At 41.2% G+C, this 16,714-nt stretch overlaps 1 protein-coding gene across 5 annotated transcripts in view; it reads left to right on the top strand.

The window, feature by feature from the left end:
- The window catches only part of ZNF521 (zinc finger protein 521), a 651,786-nt gene that overhangs the window by 548,915 nt on the left and 86,157 nt on the right, over positions 1 to 16,714 (top strand). For all 5 annotated transcript variants that reach the window (XM_086965655.1, XM_086965653.1, XM_086965654.1 and 2 more), the window contains 2 exons: positions 1,183 to 1,314; positions 16,571 to 16,686. In XM_086965655.1, coding sequence (XP_086821781.1) covers positions 1,183 to 1,314; positions 16,571 to 16,686 — 248 coding nt within the window. The remainder of the gene's footprint in view (positions 1 to 1,182; positions 1,315 to 16,570; positions 16,687 to 16,714) is intronic.

The raw sequence follows: 16,714 nt of genomic DNA, 5'->3' as shown, positions 1-16,714 counted from the left end.
ATTTCACCATGAATATGTTGACACTGAGCCATGTCTACGGACGTCAGCTCCAATTTGGTGCATGTTAGTGACTAAAGTAACATATAGGGCTGCCATAAGAATGATTTTATGCTGTTTAGAATCTCCATTTTCTCCAAGGAAGCCTGGGTGTTATGTTGTACATTTGATGCATCCCTGCAGTCACAGATTGAGGTTCCTGCAACAGTTAGATTGTTGCTGCTTAATTTATTGGAAACCATCGGGCATATTAGCAACAACTTGCGATAATTATCGCAAACTGCGCTTGGCGTGATTTTTTTATCGCCTACTATCGCTGGATTTTATCGCGTAGATAACGCAGTATTAACAACGTTTATCACCACAGCGATAAAAAAATCCTGCAATAGCGGCGAATCCCATCTTTAACATGAGATTTCCAACTATGAAAATCCTATCGCTAAGGAAAATCTCGCCAATAGGCAGGTGGGGACTTAGCCGTAGATTCCACCTCCTATTGACTATTATGGCTAAATCAGGTTTTTACCAGGTGTAAAATTCTGGCGCTAATCGCGGTTAGTGCTTTTTTTTTTACAGCGTTGCAGGTATTGCTAATAGGCAATAGCTGTATTAGCGACTGCTTTCAGTCGCTACCAGTTTGGGTATGTCCACTTAGCATGTCATTAGCGATAAATATCGCTGACATGCAAAGTGGGCCCCAAACCGGTCGCTATCGCCTGGTAGCTGTCGCTAACTGCTGTTAGCGATAGCTTGGTAATTGGGCGATAAGAAAATCGCTGCTTTATCGGCAAAAAGTGCTGATAAAGCGGCGATCTGGCCCTTGCTAATATGCCCCGATGTCCCTGCTTTGTCTAGTTCATTTTGACAAAGCTGTTTTTCTTCCATGGATGTCTCGTAGTCCTAGGTTTGGAAACAAAGCCAGTGCTCAGCCTGCCCACTGGTATACACATGTCCTCAAATTGTTGTTAGATGAAATGGTGGTCTAAACGCAGGCATATGAGTCTCAAAAGTATACAACTTGCCTTCAATGTTCCTAAATGTTTCCTTTGCCCTATTCCAGTGGTCTCTACAAGTCTGTTTTCGGAGTCATAGCTGCCAGGAATGTTACTGTAGCTGTTGTGTTGCTGGATGGAAGTCCCAAGGAATGCTCTGACAGTTTGCCTCTTTCTTCTCTTTCTATTCTAGATGAAGGACTGAATCACGAGTGCAAACTGTGCAGTCAGACATTTGATTCACCAGCCAAGCTCCAGTGCCATTTGATCGAGCACAGTTTTGAAGGAATGGGTGGCACCTTCAAGTGCCCGGTGTGTTTTACAGGTACGGAAAGCAATGCTACCATTTATGCCAAGCTCGAGGTATCCGAACAGTTTACATTTGGTTCTTCACAGATCTGCATGTAAAAAAATAGATGTTACTAAAGTAGACATGCTGTGATAGTGATATATTGGGCAATGGTGCAAAAACTGGTATATCAATTTGCACAATTGTTTCTGTTTGTGTGACGCGTACTGGGGAAAAACAATTGCTTTTCCTTATCATGGAACAATATTTTCACTAGTGCAAAAATATAGAGAAAAATTTGTTTAATATAATTGATTTCAAATGTGCAATACCAGATTTGGGCAAGAAATCCAAAACCTGAATCTCCTTTTTGAAAAAATAGTGCAAATTGGTTTAGCTTTTTTTTTGTTGCATATTTAATAAAACCAAGCTGAGTATTTGCTTGCTACAAATCTTATAATCTAAGTCCAGGAAAAATTGTGTGAAATCGCTTTGCACTGTTCTTTGCCCTGGTGGAAATGCTCAGTTTGGATAACAAATAGTAGTACAATGGTGCAAATGTTTTTACAGTTTGTCTTTCACGACTAAATGTTTTGTGCCAAGGTCTTTTGACTGTCTTAATGACTAAATACTTTTATTAATAAAAATAATATAAAGTCTTGAATTTTAAAGTATTTTTAGTTACTGTTGTAGGGCAGTGTACGAAGCATTGAAGTAAGTATTCTTTACATAGAAAAAAGATTTCCTTTCAAAAAGATTTAACATTTGTTGTTCTTTTTCTATTATATTATCTCTATATCCATTTAGAAACACCTTTTCTAGAAGATTCTTTTTCAGTTCATTGATACTTTTTGTGAAAATTCATTTGAATATGAAACCGAGGTACCCCAACATTTTAACTAATAGTCAGGTCCCATAAAACGCATCAGGGCTACTGATCCGCTGATTAAAAAAAAGTCAGACACAGGAAATTCAGAAAAGGAATTCGTAATGTGCCTGCTAGGTAAATTACAGTTTACAGCAACAATTTGTAATGCATATTACCTGGTGTTTGGGCACTTCTCTGGGTATCTGTTTGTGACTCATACTCCTAAATTGCTTCCTCTGAAACTCTTAACGTGGCTAATTCAAAAACAAATGTACCACCTTGAGAAATAACTGACTCTTGTTTAAGTTTTGTGGAAAAGGTTGCATTATTTGGAAGCATGCAGAGCTCACAAGAAACAGAACAAACCTTCAGTCCGGCAGCACATACTTGATCTTTACAATTACACTAATACTGAACTCTTAACCCATCCCCATGTTATTTCCCCCTAGCCTAGGCTTTATCCGTTTTTTGCTCGTTAATCGTCTTCTACCCTACTCCTCTTGTAAACCCAGCCTGGTCTCCCTTTGACTTAACCTGAGCTCTATCAATTTCTTTGTCCCAGCAACAACCATATATAAATGAAAGCTAATAATTCTCTAGCCCACTCTGGCTGTGTCCATCCCGGCTTACCCTGTTCTGTCTGTGTGTGGTGGATTTTAATCTAGGTGCTCAAGTGAATGATTTGCCATGGTGCCCTGATGTCATATAGTCTATCCACCATCCCTCGTCATCTTCCCAATATTCCCCGTGTTGCAAGGGTGACATATGCCGGAATAGGGAAAATAAAACAAATAAATAAATAAAACCACTTACCTTGCGCTCACCGCATCGCTGAGCGAAAGGTTAATGGTTATATTTATTTTATCATCCCTATTCTGTTGTTTGTCACTTCCACACCTCACCCCCGCCGCACCACCTCACTGTGCTTACCTGCACAGAGTGCCACTGGTTATCACACCTTATGATGGGAGGGAGCTGTCCCACTCCTTCCTGACAGACGGCGCACAGTGTGTGAACATTTGTAGCTGTCATCTACCCCGTTGGCGCTCTACTTCCAGTATTTACCATATTATTCCTGTGTTTACCATATCACAAGTGCTGTCTGACATCTCTCTGCAACAGGCAAATGCAGAGCTGCCTTGCGTACGTGTTGATTTGTCAGGCTTTTGAATGTGCTCCCATTAAAGCACCCCATAAGTACTTTGTGTGAAATGTATAAAATCATTGAAGTCATTTACACATTCTCCAGCACTGGGCTTCAGTAGCATTGGGCATCACACTAACAGCAACGTATTTAGGAGTTTGCATTAGTAGTTGAGGTGATTACATTACATTATGAATGATTGCTAAAGAGGGTGGTTGCTAAACTGCGCAGTCGGCACTGCGTTCCTCTTAGTATAGTTGGTAGGTGCCATATTGTCAAAATGAATATTCTCCCTAAGTTTCTGTATTATTATTGCACAATTCCTCTGTGGGTACCGTTGGCATTTTTTAAACGTTTATGTGCAATAGGCAGCTTCATTTGGAGTATATCAAGTTGTCATATAAACAGGGCGGTTTCAAGTTACCAGATTTTAAATTATACTTTTGGGCTGCATTTACTTTAGGGACCCGATTTTGGTACAACTTGGTTCTCGTATCAAGTGGCCTGCGGCCTAGATACAGGGTTTTTGTTGTAGAAAACTGCTGACCCTAACTACTATGAGAGGGTTCGATTTAAGGTAGTTAGGGACATTGCTAGGATATGGCAGGACGTTTCTAAGGCATATTCTTTTCCAAAGTTACATGTGTATATCAGGCTGTGGAGGAACCCCATATTAAATGAGATATTTCATGACTCTGTTGGGAAAAGGTGGCAAAGTAAGGGTATAGTACAGCTTGGGCAGCTGTATGATGGGGTATCGCAGAACACATTTTTTAAGTATCTACAAATTAGAGATTACTTTATTTGCTGACTTGGCCTATTACAGGTGCCCTCTTCATATGAGGTCTTGTCAGCATTCTTTCAGATTTTAGGTCGAGGGCTTATAGGCAAAGTATATCAGAAACTGTTAGCCAATGCTAGTGATGATGGTATGCAGATTGCACTAAAGTTAAGTCGGATGTTCAATACAGTTATACCTTAACACCTTGCCTGCTGATGACGGAACCGCTCCGTCATCAGCTGCGGTGGCGCTGTGCTGATGACGGAGCGGTTCTGTCATGGCCCGCTCGGAGCGCCTGCGCGGCGCGAATTCCGCGCCTGCGCTGAGCGTTCCATTGAGCGGGGCGGGCCATGACGGAACCGCTCCGTCATAAGTACAGCGCCACCGATGCTGGTGACGGAGCGGTTCCGTCACCAGCATGCGGCCGCCGCGCGGCCGCCCCACCTCCTTAGCACTGTGGCGGAATAGCCGCCGCAGTGAAGGGGTTAAGAAGAAGTACAGGAACCATTGGAAACTATGGATTCCGCAGTAGCATCCGTGAATTTGAAATTGTAGCAGCATCAGGTTATATTTATGCTATATTATACGCCAGAGTTTAATTCTAAATGGGCTGTGAACCAATCATTATCATCTAAATAATATTGCCCGAAATGTCGGGAGTTGGCCGCCGAACTACGGCATATGTTTATTACCTGCCCGAGGTTGAGCTTATTTTGGTCTGGTGTTAGCCATGCTCTTTCTATGTTATTGGGTCATGATTTTCAGATGACTGAAAAGGAAAGAGTACTGAGGGCAATACAAGAACGGGGTTGTTTTACTGGATTATTTGTCTCAATTATAATTGTATGTGTTCGTTTGTGTATTGCTCGAACGTAGATTGAAAAAATAAGTCCCAGTATGAAAGATTTTTTGGGTCCTGTTGAGAGGTATAGATGAAATGGAGTTGACGCTTGCCAAAGCCAGAGGCTCACGCTCTTGGCTAAAATTTAAGCGGGTGTGGTCCTACGTTCAGTGGGATTAGAAGTTGTGTTATATTTTAATTTGGTTTGTGCTTATGTTAACAAATCTACTCTCTATGTCTACTTCTGATTGTGTAATGCAAGCCTTATCCTTTGTGCTCTCTTGTACCTATGTTGGATTTTGTTAATTGTATTTACTAATGTGCTTGTTTGTGGCGTATTGTACTATACTTAGTTTTTTTAAACACATTCTACAAACTATGGAAGAGCAAGGACTTGCTCATCGGGTGTTTACATCTTAGTGTTTATTGGTGTTTTTAATTAACTTTTAGGTTTGGCTATAGATAGTTGTCTATCAGGTGTTATGTTATTAATTCTTAAAGATACATATTGTGGACTCAGCACATGTTATTGGCACATTATTCCTCTTGCTGTAGAGTGCTTCAGTGCAAAACACGAGGATTTATTTTACACCTGAAAAATATGCTTTCTCATTGCATGTTCAAGTATTTATCTCATAATTACAATTTATAAAGAAACCAATATTTTGGGCATTTTCTGTTTCCTGCTGTAAATTTGTTTTAAAAATATTTTTGGTAGTCTCACCACAATTAGAATCACTAGCATTACCACTACCACTGGTACTACCATGATCACCACGACCACCATTACCAGCACCATTACCATTACCATTACCTTCACCAACACCACCAGCATTACCACCATTATATTTGCCACCATTATTGGTGGCATTATCATTACTACTATCATTACCCCCACCACTACCATTACTATGACTACCATTATTACAACTACTATGAGCTCCATCATTACCAACACTACCATTATTACCAGCATTACCAGCATTACCTCAACTTGCATTACCTCTGCCACCATTACGAGCACCATTACATTTGTGAGTGCCTGCGTTTACATGCTTTACAACAAGAAAGCCAGGTTCGTTGGCTTTGTTAAACTTAATATAGAAGCTGTGAAGAACCTTTGTCTGCAATATGTACATCTTAGTAATTCAAATCAGATGTGGGGAGAGGATGTAGCCTTACGGCTAGAGCAGTCGACCTCGAAGCTGGGGAACCGGGTTCGAGTCTTGGCAATGACACTCACCATCCGGTGATTGTGGGCAAATCACTTAATCTTCCCATGCCTAACAAAAAAATAAATGTGTCCTTGTGTAAAGCAACTCGTGCTCATGTAAAGCTCTCTGATGCCCGATGTCTCGGGTCTAGTTTGTTCTATATAAAACTCTAAAAAAAAGATGTGCAATCAAAAACCATGATCAATATTTGTACTCTTATAAGCCAAATATAGCACATACGAGCAGTTTCACGTTTATGGTAGGCCCGGGCACCAGAATAAAAGTGGCGCCCATTAGAAACTCAGATAGCTAAAAAAAAGTGGCCCACATTTGCAAATTGGGGCCATTTTGAACTTGTAAAGACATGCTGTAGAAGTGTTTTGTAATGTATGTGTGAGCAAATTAATTTGTGCTTGCGGCAGGCAATTTCTACTGTAATATCAGGGACATCAACAGTAAAAAATTGGTCCACAACCACAAGACAATAATTCAGGCCCACAGACAACGCAAACAAACATTTTCAATGCAATAGATCTTGCATTCGCAAGAGTTTAAGCTAATGACATTATAAATGACAATGCCTTTTATTTATGTGTTTTTAAAAGCAAAACCTATATAAAAGGCATTGTCATTTCTAATGCTAATAGCTCAGACTCTCGCAAATGCGTGACCACTTTAATAGTGGCCGTGCTCCTTTCTTTAGACACTGCTCTCCGTATTCAAGTTACAGTGAGCAGAGTCTAAAGAAAGGGGTGCAGCCAACATTAAAGTGAATGCACTGTATAGGGCGCTTTCACCCAAAAAGAAAAAAGAAATATTAAAAAAAATGTTCTGCAGCGCAGCCGCTACAGTGAAAGCAAACTGCGCTGCAAATTAAAAAAATAAATAAGTGCGACTGGAAAAGTGAAAGCAAACTGTGCTGTAAATTAAATACAAAAATAAGTGGAACCGCTATAGTTAAAGTGGACCACACTCTAAATTAAATACATATATTACTAATAACCATATAAAAGCTTGTGGGTGGAATATGGGAAGATCATTCAAGAAATAGTGCTCACCGGCTACCTAAAGCAGTGTAGCATCACAAGTAAAAAGTCCAGTCCTTATGAGAGGTGAAAAATGCAGGCAAGGCGGTACCAAGGAGAGATTACTAAGCCTATTCGTGAATGAAAAGCAACGATTTCAAAAGGACTGTAACAGGAGCCAATTGAAAAGATGGGCGGGAAATGGGCGGAGCTTCTATTTGATACCTCAATACAGCATGCCTCGCTGAGCAACCGATGCGCAGCCCAGACTCCACCTAAAAATGTCCGACAAACTGACTTTTCAGACGAGCCCATTGGGCAGTGCCTGATTGCCCTATATGCCAGTCCGACCATGTCTGGCCTTACCGTACTTACTTGGTCTCTCCCTGTCAAAAGCTCTGTTGGCCTGAACACTCAATGGTCTTTTACTGAGCCTTTCCTTTTTTTTACACTGGGTTTAGGTTGTTAGCATTTTATACCTATTTCCGGGGTCTCTGAATGCATATTTTGACTTCTTGTCCTACCACAATGATTGCAGGCCCTTGTTTCCCTGTGCCTCTTCTCATCACTGTGGCTCCAGAGCCTGACTCTCACTCTTAGTCAGACTATAGTGCATGTTTGGCATTAGCTTTACTTACCTTTCACACCCAAAGCAAAAGGACACCTGACTCTTTCCTACATAACTCTGCACTGTGCGGTCTCTCTTAGTTTCTCTTAAATATTTTCTGTCATCTCTTAAATTCTTTATGCACGTTTCTCAATTCCTCTGGATTTTGTTTCTAGCACACAATATTCTAATAAGCACGTACATGATTTGCTGCCATTTAGGAATATTTCTCCTGTGTGTAGTGGCAGACGCCATACAAATTGAATATTTCATTAGATCCCCTACAGAGCTTAATTTACTAGTTATTGTTTTTTTTTACAGAGTATACGTTACATATTGTGTTTTAAGGACGGGGGGGGGCAACTGATAAAATGATTGCCTAATTTTCATGGTGAAACTCCTTCCCGGTGCACTGTATCCCACCCCACACCTTATAAGTCTCCTGGAAAGGGTTTTTGCCATCCCTATGGTTGCTCGCACAGTTCAATATGTGACTGCTATTAACAATATTTTATATGGTTACTTTTATTTGGCAGTACACCCCCTAAGAACATTTGAGCATTTTAGACTTGTCAGGAAATCTGAATTTGGTTACTTACAACTGCCTCAACCCTACCAGCCTTTTAAAAGCCTTGACTCAATCTCAAAATCTTAAATTTTTCTGCTACCCATTCTGCTATACATGCGTTTGGTGACTCTTGCTTCTTTAGCTTTATGTTCTCTTCCAGAGGTTCCAATGTGGCGGTACTGCAGTCATGTGGCACCCAAATTGCTCCTTGCATAGGCCATGTGGGCGAAGTCAAAGTCTAAGATTGCCCAATATTCTCGTGAACGATAAGCAAACACAACAGAATCAACACCGCAACAAAATCACATTCTAGAATTGTCTGACAAACTCAAGAGCCAGGTGGCTGGGTCAAAGTCATGTCTATGGACCCAGAATCAGATGAAGGGGCCAGGCTCAGGCAGAAATTTCTTCATCAAGAGCCCTTTGACTTCTTTTTTTGAAGAAAACGGTGGAAGAGTTCACCCTTACGTCGGGGGAAGGGCGTTACAGATCCTTGGAGCCATACTGGAGAAGGTTCAGTTATATGTCTTTTTTTCCTTGAATTTTTGTGGTTTTAGCAAAAGGGTACTGGCGCTTCTGGAGGCTCTAGAACCACAGGAGAGCTCCAGTTTCTGTGCAAGGTACAGTAGGGCCTTGAAGCGGATGGCTTGTTAGCCGTGCATGCAATATTTAACTGTATCCGAGCTTCAAATGGAAGCCAATTCAGGTTCCGCGAGTCCAGAGAGATGTGGTGGCCAGTTAAGAGCCCAGCAGCGGAATTGAGGGTAGCCCTGAGAGGAGCCCTTAGCATCTCTGAGTCAAGAAAAAGGGAGGGGGGACCAGGAGCGCGTTGAGGTCCAGTGTCCGTGCTCCTCAAATACTAGTAAGATCAATGAGGATACTGTTCCGTGATAAAGGAGGCATGTATGTCACCCAAATTGGAAGGTAGGAGAAAGGCTGGAGTAGCGGAGAGGTAAGAAAAAGGGATGAAAGAAGGAAAAGCGGCAGATGTTTATTCCCCAGACTTAACATCTCCACATCTATTTTCACCGATTTTCTGTGACACTGGCATTCTTTATGCAATGCATACTTTGGGCCCAAATCATTAAGGTATTTTCGGGCATAGACACATTTTCACAGCCAAATATACCTCAGATACACATTTTAAGAATTCACAAAGATATTCCAGTAAGGCAGAAATGGGTTTACCACTGTGGATTTGTTCACCACGAGTACAGAGAAATGTGCAGGTGTCAATCCCACGTAAGGGGTTAGAAATGGGCTATACAAGGTGTGGTTTGCTTTGTAAGTGTCATAACACCCACAGATTTGTACGTTTGTCTGCATTTGCAAACTAAAATCAGACTTTTCCCTCAATAGAAATGGTTGCAAAATTACCACAGTCAAAGAAGGCTCGAGCAACGACTGATTGCCCTCAGGGCATAGGGGAAGCACTTTCTCCCCATGGAGAAACGTCTTACCCATGAGCGATATCAAAAACGAAAGAAATTTGCTTTTGCAAATTCAGATGTCGCCTCGCTGGACAGAATTGTAGAGTATCAACAGTTCCGCACAGGGTGAATAGAACGTGGACGAAAGTCACGTATGATGTGCAATTGTACACTTAAAAACCTGTGACTAAAGTGGCTTTCAAAGTACCATATTACACCTGTTTTATGAAAGACAATAAAGTCTAAACGTTCCTTCAGGTGAAGCGGAAGGACTCTGCCCTCAATGTCACACTTTTCTACAGGTTTTGGTCGCATTATACATATTTCACATTTACATGCTAATGAATTACGAGACATACTTAATTTATGCAAATATATAAAAATAGTTTATGCATGGGCAAACTACTCATTTTTGTTATTCTGCGTTAATTAGTTCCTCAATACTCTCCAACCTATTCGTTTTTTGCACTCTGTACACTGATTTCTCTGCCATGCACATAACACACTTCATCACAGCTTTTGTTTTTACAAAAAGTCAAATTGACACCATGTATAATGGCTTCTGGAACCTTATAATGAGGTCAGTGATCGAGCAAGTCCAAGTTTAGCACAATTTTCCTTGTTTTCCTAATAAGAATCGCTGCACATTACCAATCAACCTTAGCATGAGATTACCAGTCAAAAAAATCAAAATATTGTCAATATCTAATATAAATGTGAAAATAAAGACATTCTGCAAATTTTCTAAATTACTAATCCTTTTCACTTTCCTTAACATCAGTAGTTAATAGGAAATAGGTTTAAATCCTACGTATTATGTGAACTATTAGGAGATGAATCGGCGTCTGGGCCAGCATCATTAATCAATTAATTTCTTTCATATTCAGATTACTATTCTAGAAAAAATACTTTTAGATCACAGTGCACCACGAATTCACCAGAAGCCAGTGGCGTTAACCCAAACCCTTCTTCTGTCATAGACAAGTTAATTACTAATATTATATCTACCATTTAAACCGTTACTCAGTTTAGTGCCTTGTTTCCTAGTCAATCATTTTGAACGTTTATATTATTGTAACTTTGCCTGTTTAGTCAAAGATGATCTAAAGTATACAAAAAGAAGTCTACTATGTACTCTATCTGTACTTCTTGACCACAGTGCCCTGCCAAGATTGACAGAGAGAGTTTTCTAGTGTGAGCACTATCAAGCAAACTCTTTTTTTCTATTTTTTTTATGCGTTGGCAACAAGAGTTAAAACAGCCCGTCACCAATTATGGATCTGGTGCTTTTACCCGCCTCTACTGCCCTCCTGTGGCAGAGGCCCACAATACGTTTCAAACGAATTAAAACTAAACAGTGAAGAAGGACGTTCACCCTTTGATCTCCTCTTGCCAAGGTTAAGGAGTTACAGACATTTTTTGATACCTCTACCCCTGCAGGGTGTTTACCCAGCATCACTCCCAAAACAAATGTTTCAAGTAAGAACATCTTCTCCTTGAATACATGCTGTGCTTTGCTAAGAGGTGTGACAACTTATTGATTCAGTTCTGCTTACCTACAGACCCAAAATAATGCTGGAATTATGACATTTTTAACCCCTTAGCACTTAAAACAGCAGTATCAGTCGCAACTGGTGATACCCTACCTTTTGCCCTTTTCATACTAAATAACGTTTCTAAATCCCACCGCGTGTTTGGAGCTAATTCGGCTGACATATTAACGCTTTTCCACTGCCAATACACTCCTTATTGAGAAATAACTCTACTTCTCAAATTGATTCAGATGTACTCAAGTCAAGACACACCTTTCTTTTAAATGGCTCCATCAGGACTTACTCCAGCGAGAAGCCTTGCGGATAGTTCTTTATAAACTGGTTTCCGCCATGAGATGGTCCTGTTCATGGCATATTGATTTTAAAAGAGTGGTAAAGCAAAAGTGCAGCTGCACTTTAAGGAAGAAAAAAAAGGGAAGTATCGCTGAGAATCCAGACAACTTTAAAATCCTTAGATTGAGTTAGGTCTGCCACAGCTGCCAACTTTACCATGAATTTCACCATATGAGGAGGGGGTGGGGCCTTGAAAATGTGCAGGGGCTCCTTCTGAGATCTACCCCTCACCAAGCCCCCCCTCAGGCCCCCCAAAATACCGGCCAAAAAACAAAGGGATATTGAGGCTGTCCCGATGTCCTGTGGTGATTTCACATCTCTTAATGGACATAAAATGCTTTCTGCCTCCGAGAATGAGCTGAACATCCACTATTTACAGTGGGTTTCAGCTCGTTTTCTGTGCCACTGTGCAATTTTGTCTCTTCACTGGGTAACTGTGTTAAGGGAGACGAAATTATGTGACACACAGTGGCACTGTGGGAGATGGCAGGTCTGCTGTATTGCAAATGGAAGGACATCTATTGCAGCTCCTGGATCAAGAGTCAAAGGTTTTCTTTCATCACTCACTCCTGCGAACAATCAGCGAGTGGTATTCCCTATCAAAGGTTAATAGAATCAAGCTACTTAGGGAAAAGCCAATGTATGCTCATATTGATCATCCCGTTCTTGACCTTTGCATGAAACCTGCATGCCCATTCTTACCCCTTTTTCAACCTAGAGCCACTCTTCAACATCTGCATTTAGGGAACCTTCGAAAATATCCCTGGCAATTGCATCTTGCCTAGATCCTGCTTGTCTCTGATTTCTAAGGGCCAGATGCACGATCCGTACAAACCTATTGGGCCATGCACATAGCCTATTTAGCGAGTCGCTAAATAGGTTTTGCGACTTGCTATTTGGAAGGGGCGTTCCATTCCAAATAGCAAGTCTCAAAACCATGTACAAATGTTTTGCGACTGCAATTGCGGTCGCAAAACACTCGCAATTACTACCTACTTCAAGTGGGTGGTAATCCATTCTTAAATGGGAAGGGGTCCCCAGGGGGTCTCTTCCCCTATTGCAAATGCATGCACATTTATTTTTTAAGGCAGGCAGAGGTCCCAAGGACCATGGCCAGCCCTAAAAAACTGAAACGAAAATGTTTCATTTTTTCTTTTTTTAAATGCATCCCATTTTCCTTTAAGGAAAACGGCTGCATTTTAAAAAAAAAAAACTGCTTTATGTAAAAGCAGTTCCAGACATGGTGGTCTGCTGAGCCCAGAAGGCCACCATCTCTGGGAGGCTGGCATTCCCGATGGGCTTGCAATTTGCGAGAGGCTCATTAATATTAATGAGCATCGCAATTTGCGACCCCATTGGGAATAGCTAACAGTGTCAAACACACTGTTGTACTTTCATTTAACGCTTTGCTTTTTGCGACTCGCAATGTGTCGCAAACTGCGAGGTGCTAAATGAAATGATCGGACAGCTGGTCCTAAACCTTTAAGGGAAGCTTATTTTATATCAGCCTTAGGCCCATCTGGATAGGTCCCAATCCACACCCCTTTATCAGTGTCAGTGAAGATCCTAAACACAGCACTAACAAGGAACTCCTGGGAGTCATGACTGTTAATGAGAGACACAGCTCTTTGCTGCCCTAACTGATCGCCAACCAGTATGTGGCATACAGGCTGTTGGCTGTGCATCATTCAGCAAGCAAGTCTCCCCTGGCTTACAGTAGTTTTGACTACTTTCATACCAGCATTCATCCCTTACATTAAGGTAGGTCCCTTTAAATGAGACAATTGCACGTGCCCAACTTCCTAAACAGATACTCTATGCCCTGAGGGGCTTTAAATATATTCTGCCTTACATTTTCCATGACGAGGGCTCTGAGATTGAGCAGCCTGTCTAACATGTGTCATACATCATATATGTGTTACTTTCCCACCAGTCCTATTCTCCCTGCTGATATAGAGCCAAAACTCCTAGATCACCAAGATGAGAAGTATTCACAATCTCCTTCATTGATTCACACAGCAACAAACCTGGGTGGATTAGTAACAGTGCCCTAAGAACTCAAAAAAACAAATATTCTGGCATCTGTAAGATCTCCATCATACAGAAGTGGCCAGTAACTGCTTCCAACAACTGTTCCCATTGGTTCACTGGGATTGCCCACCCCCAAGGCAGTTGGGTTGAACTGGGCCAGAACCATGCAGTCTGAAAGACTGTAGACTGCAAAACAGAACACAGAGACCAGGAAATCCTTACAATGGGTCCTGATAAGTGACAGGCCGGCATTAAAACTGCATGACAAGCACTCTACCGCATTTAAAAAGGCCCGGGATAGCCTCTTGCTTGTTACATGAGAACTGAAGAGCAACAGCTTTTTTTACTCCTGGTGGGTGAAAGGCAGAGGTTTCCTGATAGATGCCAAAAGTCTAAAACTCCCTTCCCTCGAACTCTCCCCTTACATATTGTACTATTCCTGTAGAAACAAGCGAAAAGCATTATTCTAAATTGACTGGTACATGTGTTTGATCTGTGACTGGAGAATATAATGCTTGATCCGTTTAAACAATTACTGCCGTAACACCAGCTTGGCGTATTTATTACTATATACATAAATATGGGCTAAAACATGTGCATTACACCCATAAAGTAGATTTTGTAAAATAGTAAAAGCTGGCAGAAATTTGACACTACATTTGACACTTGCAGGTGAAATTCAGGGGGAGTTTGTCTCAGTGTCCGGATGAGGCGTTACATCTCTTTTTCTCTCTGGTGAATGATGTGCAATAATATCTTAATTCCAAGAATTCAACTGCGCTAAATGACAAAGGGGCTAATTGACAAAAAAAGTGTTATTCTTTGGTGATTTACAATTGTTTGAACATCTTTTCTTTTTTTTGCCATTCATAAACATTCTCAGTAGTTCACTTGAATGCTCTGCAAGGTGTTGGTGTCCAGACATACTATTATGTCATGTGACACATTGGCTATTTGACTATTGATAATAGAGTGCTTTGGGCTTCTAATGGCTGCTAGAAGCCCATAGCATCAGCATTCCAATGTTTGTTCACAGCAAAAGCTGTGAACAAAGGCCTCACAGAGCCTGAGGAGATTTCACCCCCCTCGAGCTCTGTGAGGCCTTTGTTTTACAAATTAAAACATTCTGCCCTCTAGGGGTAGATTGCTGTAATACCCTTAGAGCCATCCTTAGTGGTCACTACCAGCCATTAAAGGCCCGTACCCTTGTTAAAGGCCTTCGCTGAATTCTGAGGCTGGCCTTTAATGGCCGGTAGAGCCCGCTACGGCGGAATCTAAGGCTATAATAGTGTCCAATTACCCACTCAGGAAATGCATCTGTATGTGCACATACATATATTTTTCCTTGTTTTTCAAACATAAAGCATATTTTTCTGTGGAGAAAATACTTCCCTCCAACTTAGGAAGGGATCCAGTGTCCTTCCTTTCCCGGAAGCGGCGTTACTTTAGCTCATTTTCATGGCACGATACTCCTGTGCAAATGAGGGAACGCTCTCTTGTGATCGTGACAGTGCACATTTTGATAGAAGACTGCCACCTTGTGTAATATGAAGGTGCTGAATAGTGCAAAAAGCTGGTGACAATACCTGGGATCTATGACGTTACAACGCAGGCTATTACAACGCCTGCCTTTACAACACGATTCTGACATCGCAATCCATTACAACGCATAGCGCTTTGGGGTGCTGGATAGTAAAAAGTTTAATTTACTATTCCAACACCAGTCCCCGTGGACACTAGGGAAGGTGTTGGTTAGTAAATTAAACTTATTCCCTATCCTAGAGCGCCCCTCAGCGCAATGCGTTGTAATGGTTTGCGTTGTAATGACCGCGTTGTAATGGTAGTGTGTTGTAAAAGTTTCGTTGTAAAGGTTGTTCACCCAATACCTGCTACACCGCCAGGACACCATGTGTAAGATGGTGTACATCATTTATTAAACTGCTATGCATGATCGCTTTAGGCATTAAGTAACAAGGCAAATGATGGAGCTGCTTGGCTCTGGTGAGCCTCACCGTCATTTTTTATCTGAGCAGGTGTTTTATATGTAGTTGCACTTTGTGTTAAAGTTCATGTAGGAGCAGGGTTGAAGCAGAGTCTATTTCATTGTCTTTCTTTTTCGTGAGTTGGTACAATTCAGCAATGAGAAGATAACTCTTAATTGTCAATGTGTGTCAAAGTTTACTTGCAAAACATTGAATATAACCTTTCATCACTGTTACAGTTAGTGATAGGTTAGATGTCTTCTTCAATGTTATCATTTGAAAGACAAAAGGCATAAGCATCTGCTAAGTCGATTATTACACAATATGTAAACATTTTGGGGCATATTTAGAAGAAAATGCCAGAATGCAGTGTTACACCAAATTTGGCAATGCAGCGCTCTGACATTTTCAAAACGCAGGGATGGGCCATATTTACAAAAATACTGTGCACCCCTGTGTTTCCATTAGCGATGGCACAAACAAAGCAGCCTAATGCCAGCGCAGGCCCCCTGCCGCCATGTTGCAAGGGTGCCTGCGCTGCAGGGGCGATTGTTTGTGTGCAGGGAGGGACACCTTCCTGCACATAAACAATCAAAACAACCCAATGCCGTCTCTTTGGTGTCTAGACTAAACTTGAGGTAGAAAAAATGAAACCGAGGTGTGGAGGATCAGTGCAGCATGATATAGAGGATGATGTGAGTATGGCGTGCACAGAATTTTTAAAGGAATATAGCAGCATGGCCAGAGAGTATCTGATTCTAGATTGTAGAGTTATAGAGAATAGAGATCATGGATAAAATGATATTAACTGGGTAAGTAACTTACTCTTAACTCGCCCACTAAAGATTCATTTGTCAAAATGCCTCACCTGCATGAAAAAAGACTAATCAATATTTTGCTCTCTTGTAATTTCAGTGTTTGTCCAAGCAAACAAGTTGCAGCAGCATATATTTTCAGCCCATGGACAGGAAGACAAGATATATGACTGTACACAGTGTCCTCAGAAGTTCTTCTTTCAAACAGAGCTGCAGGTACAGTAAACAGTAGAACAGTAAACTG

This window comes from Lissotriton vulgaris, chromosome 4_1 (genome assembly GCF_964263255.1).
Source record: "Lissotriton vulgaris chromosome 4_1, aLisVul1.2, whole genome shotgun sequence".
Taxonomy (NCBI): domain Eukaryota; kingdom Metazoa; phylum Chordata; class Amphibia; order Caudata; family Salamandridae; genus Lissotriton; species Lissotriton vulgaris.
This window is presented reverse-complemented; position numbering and strand designations above follow the sequence as displayed.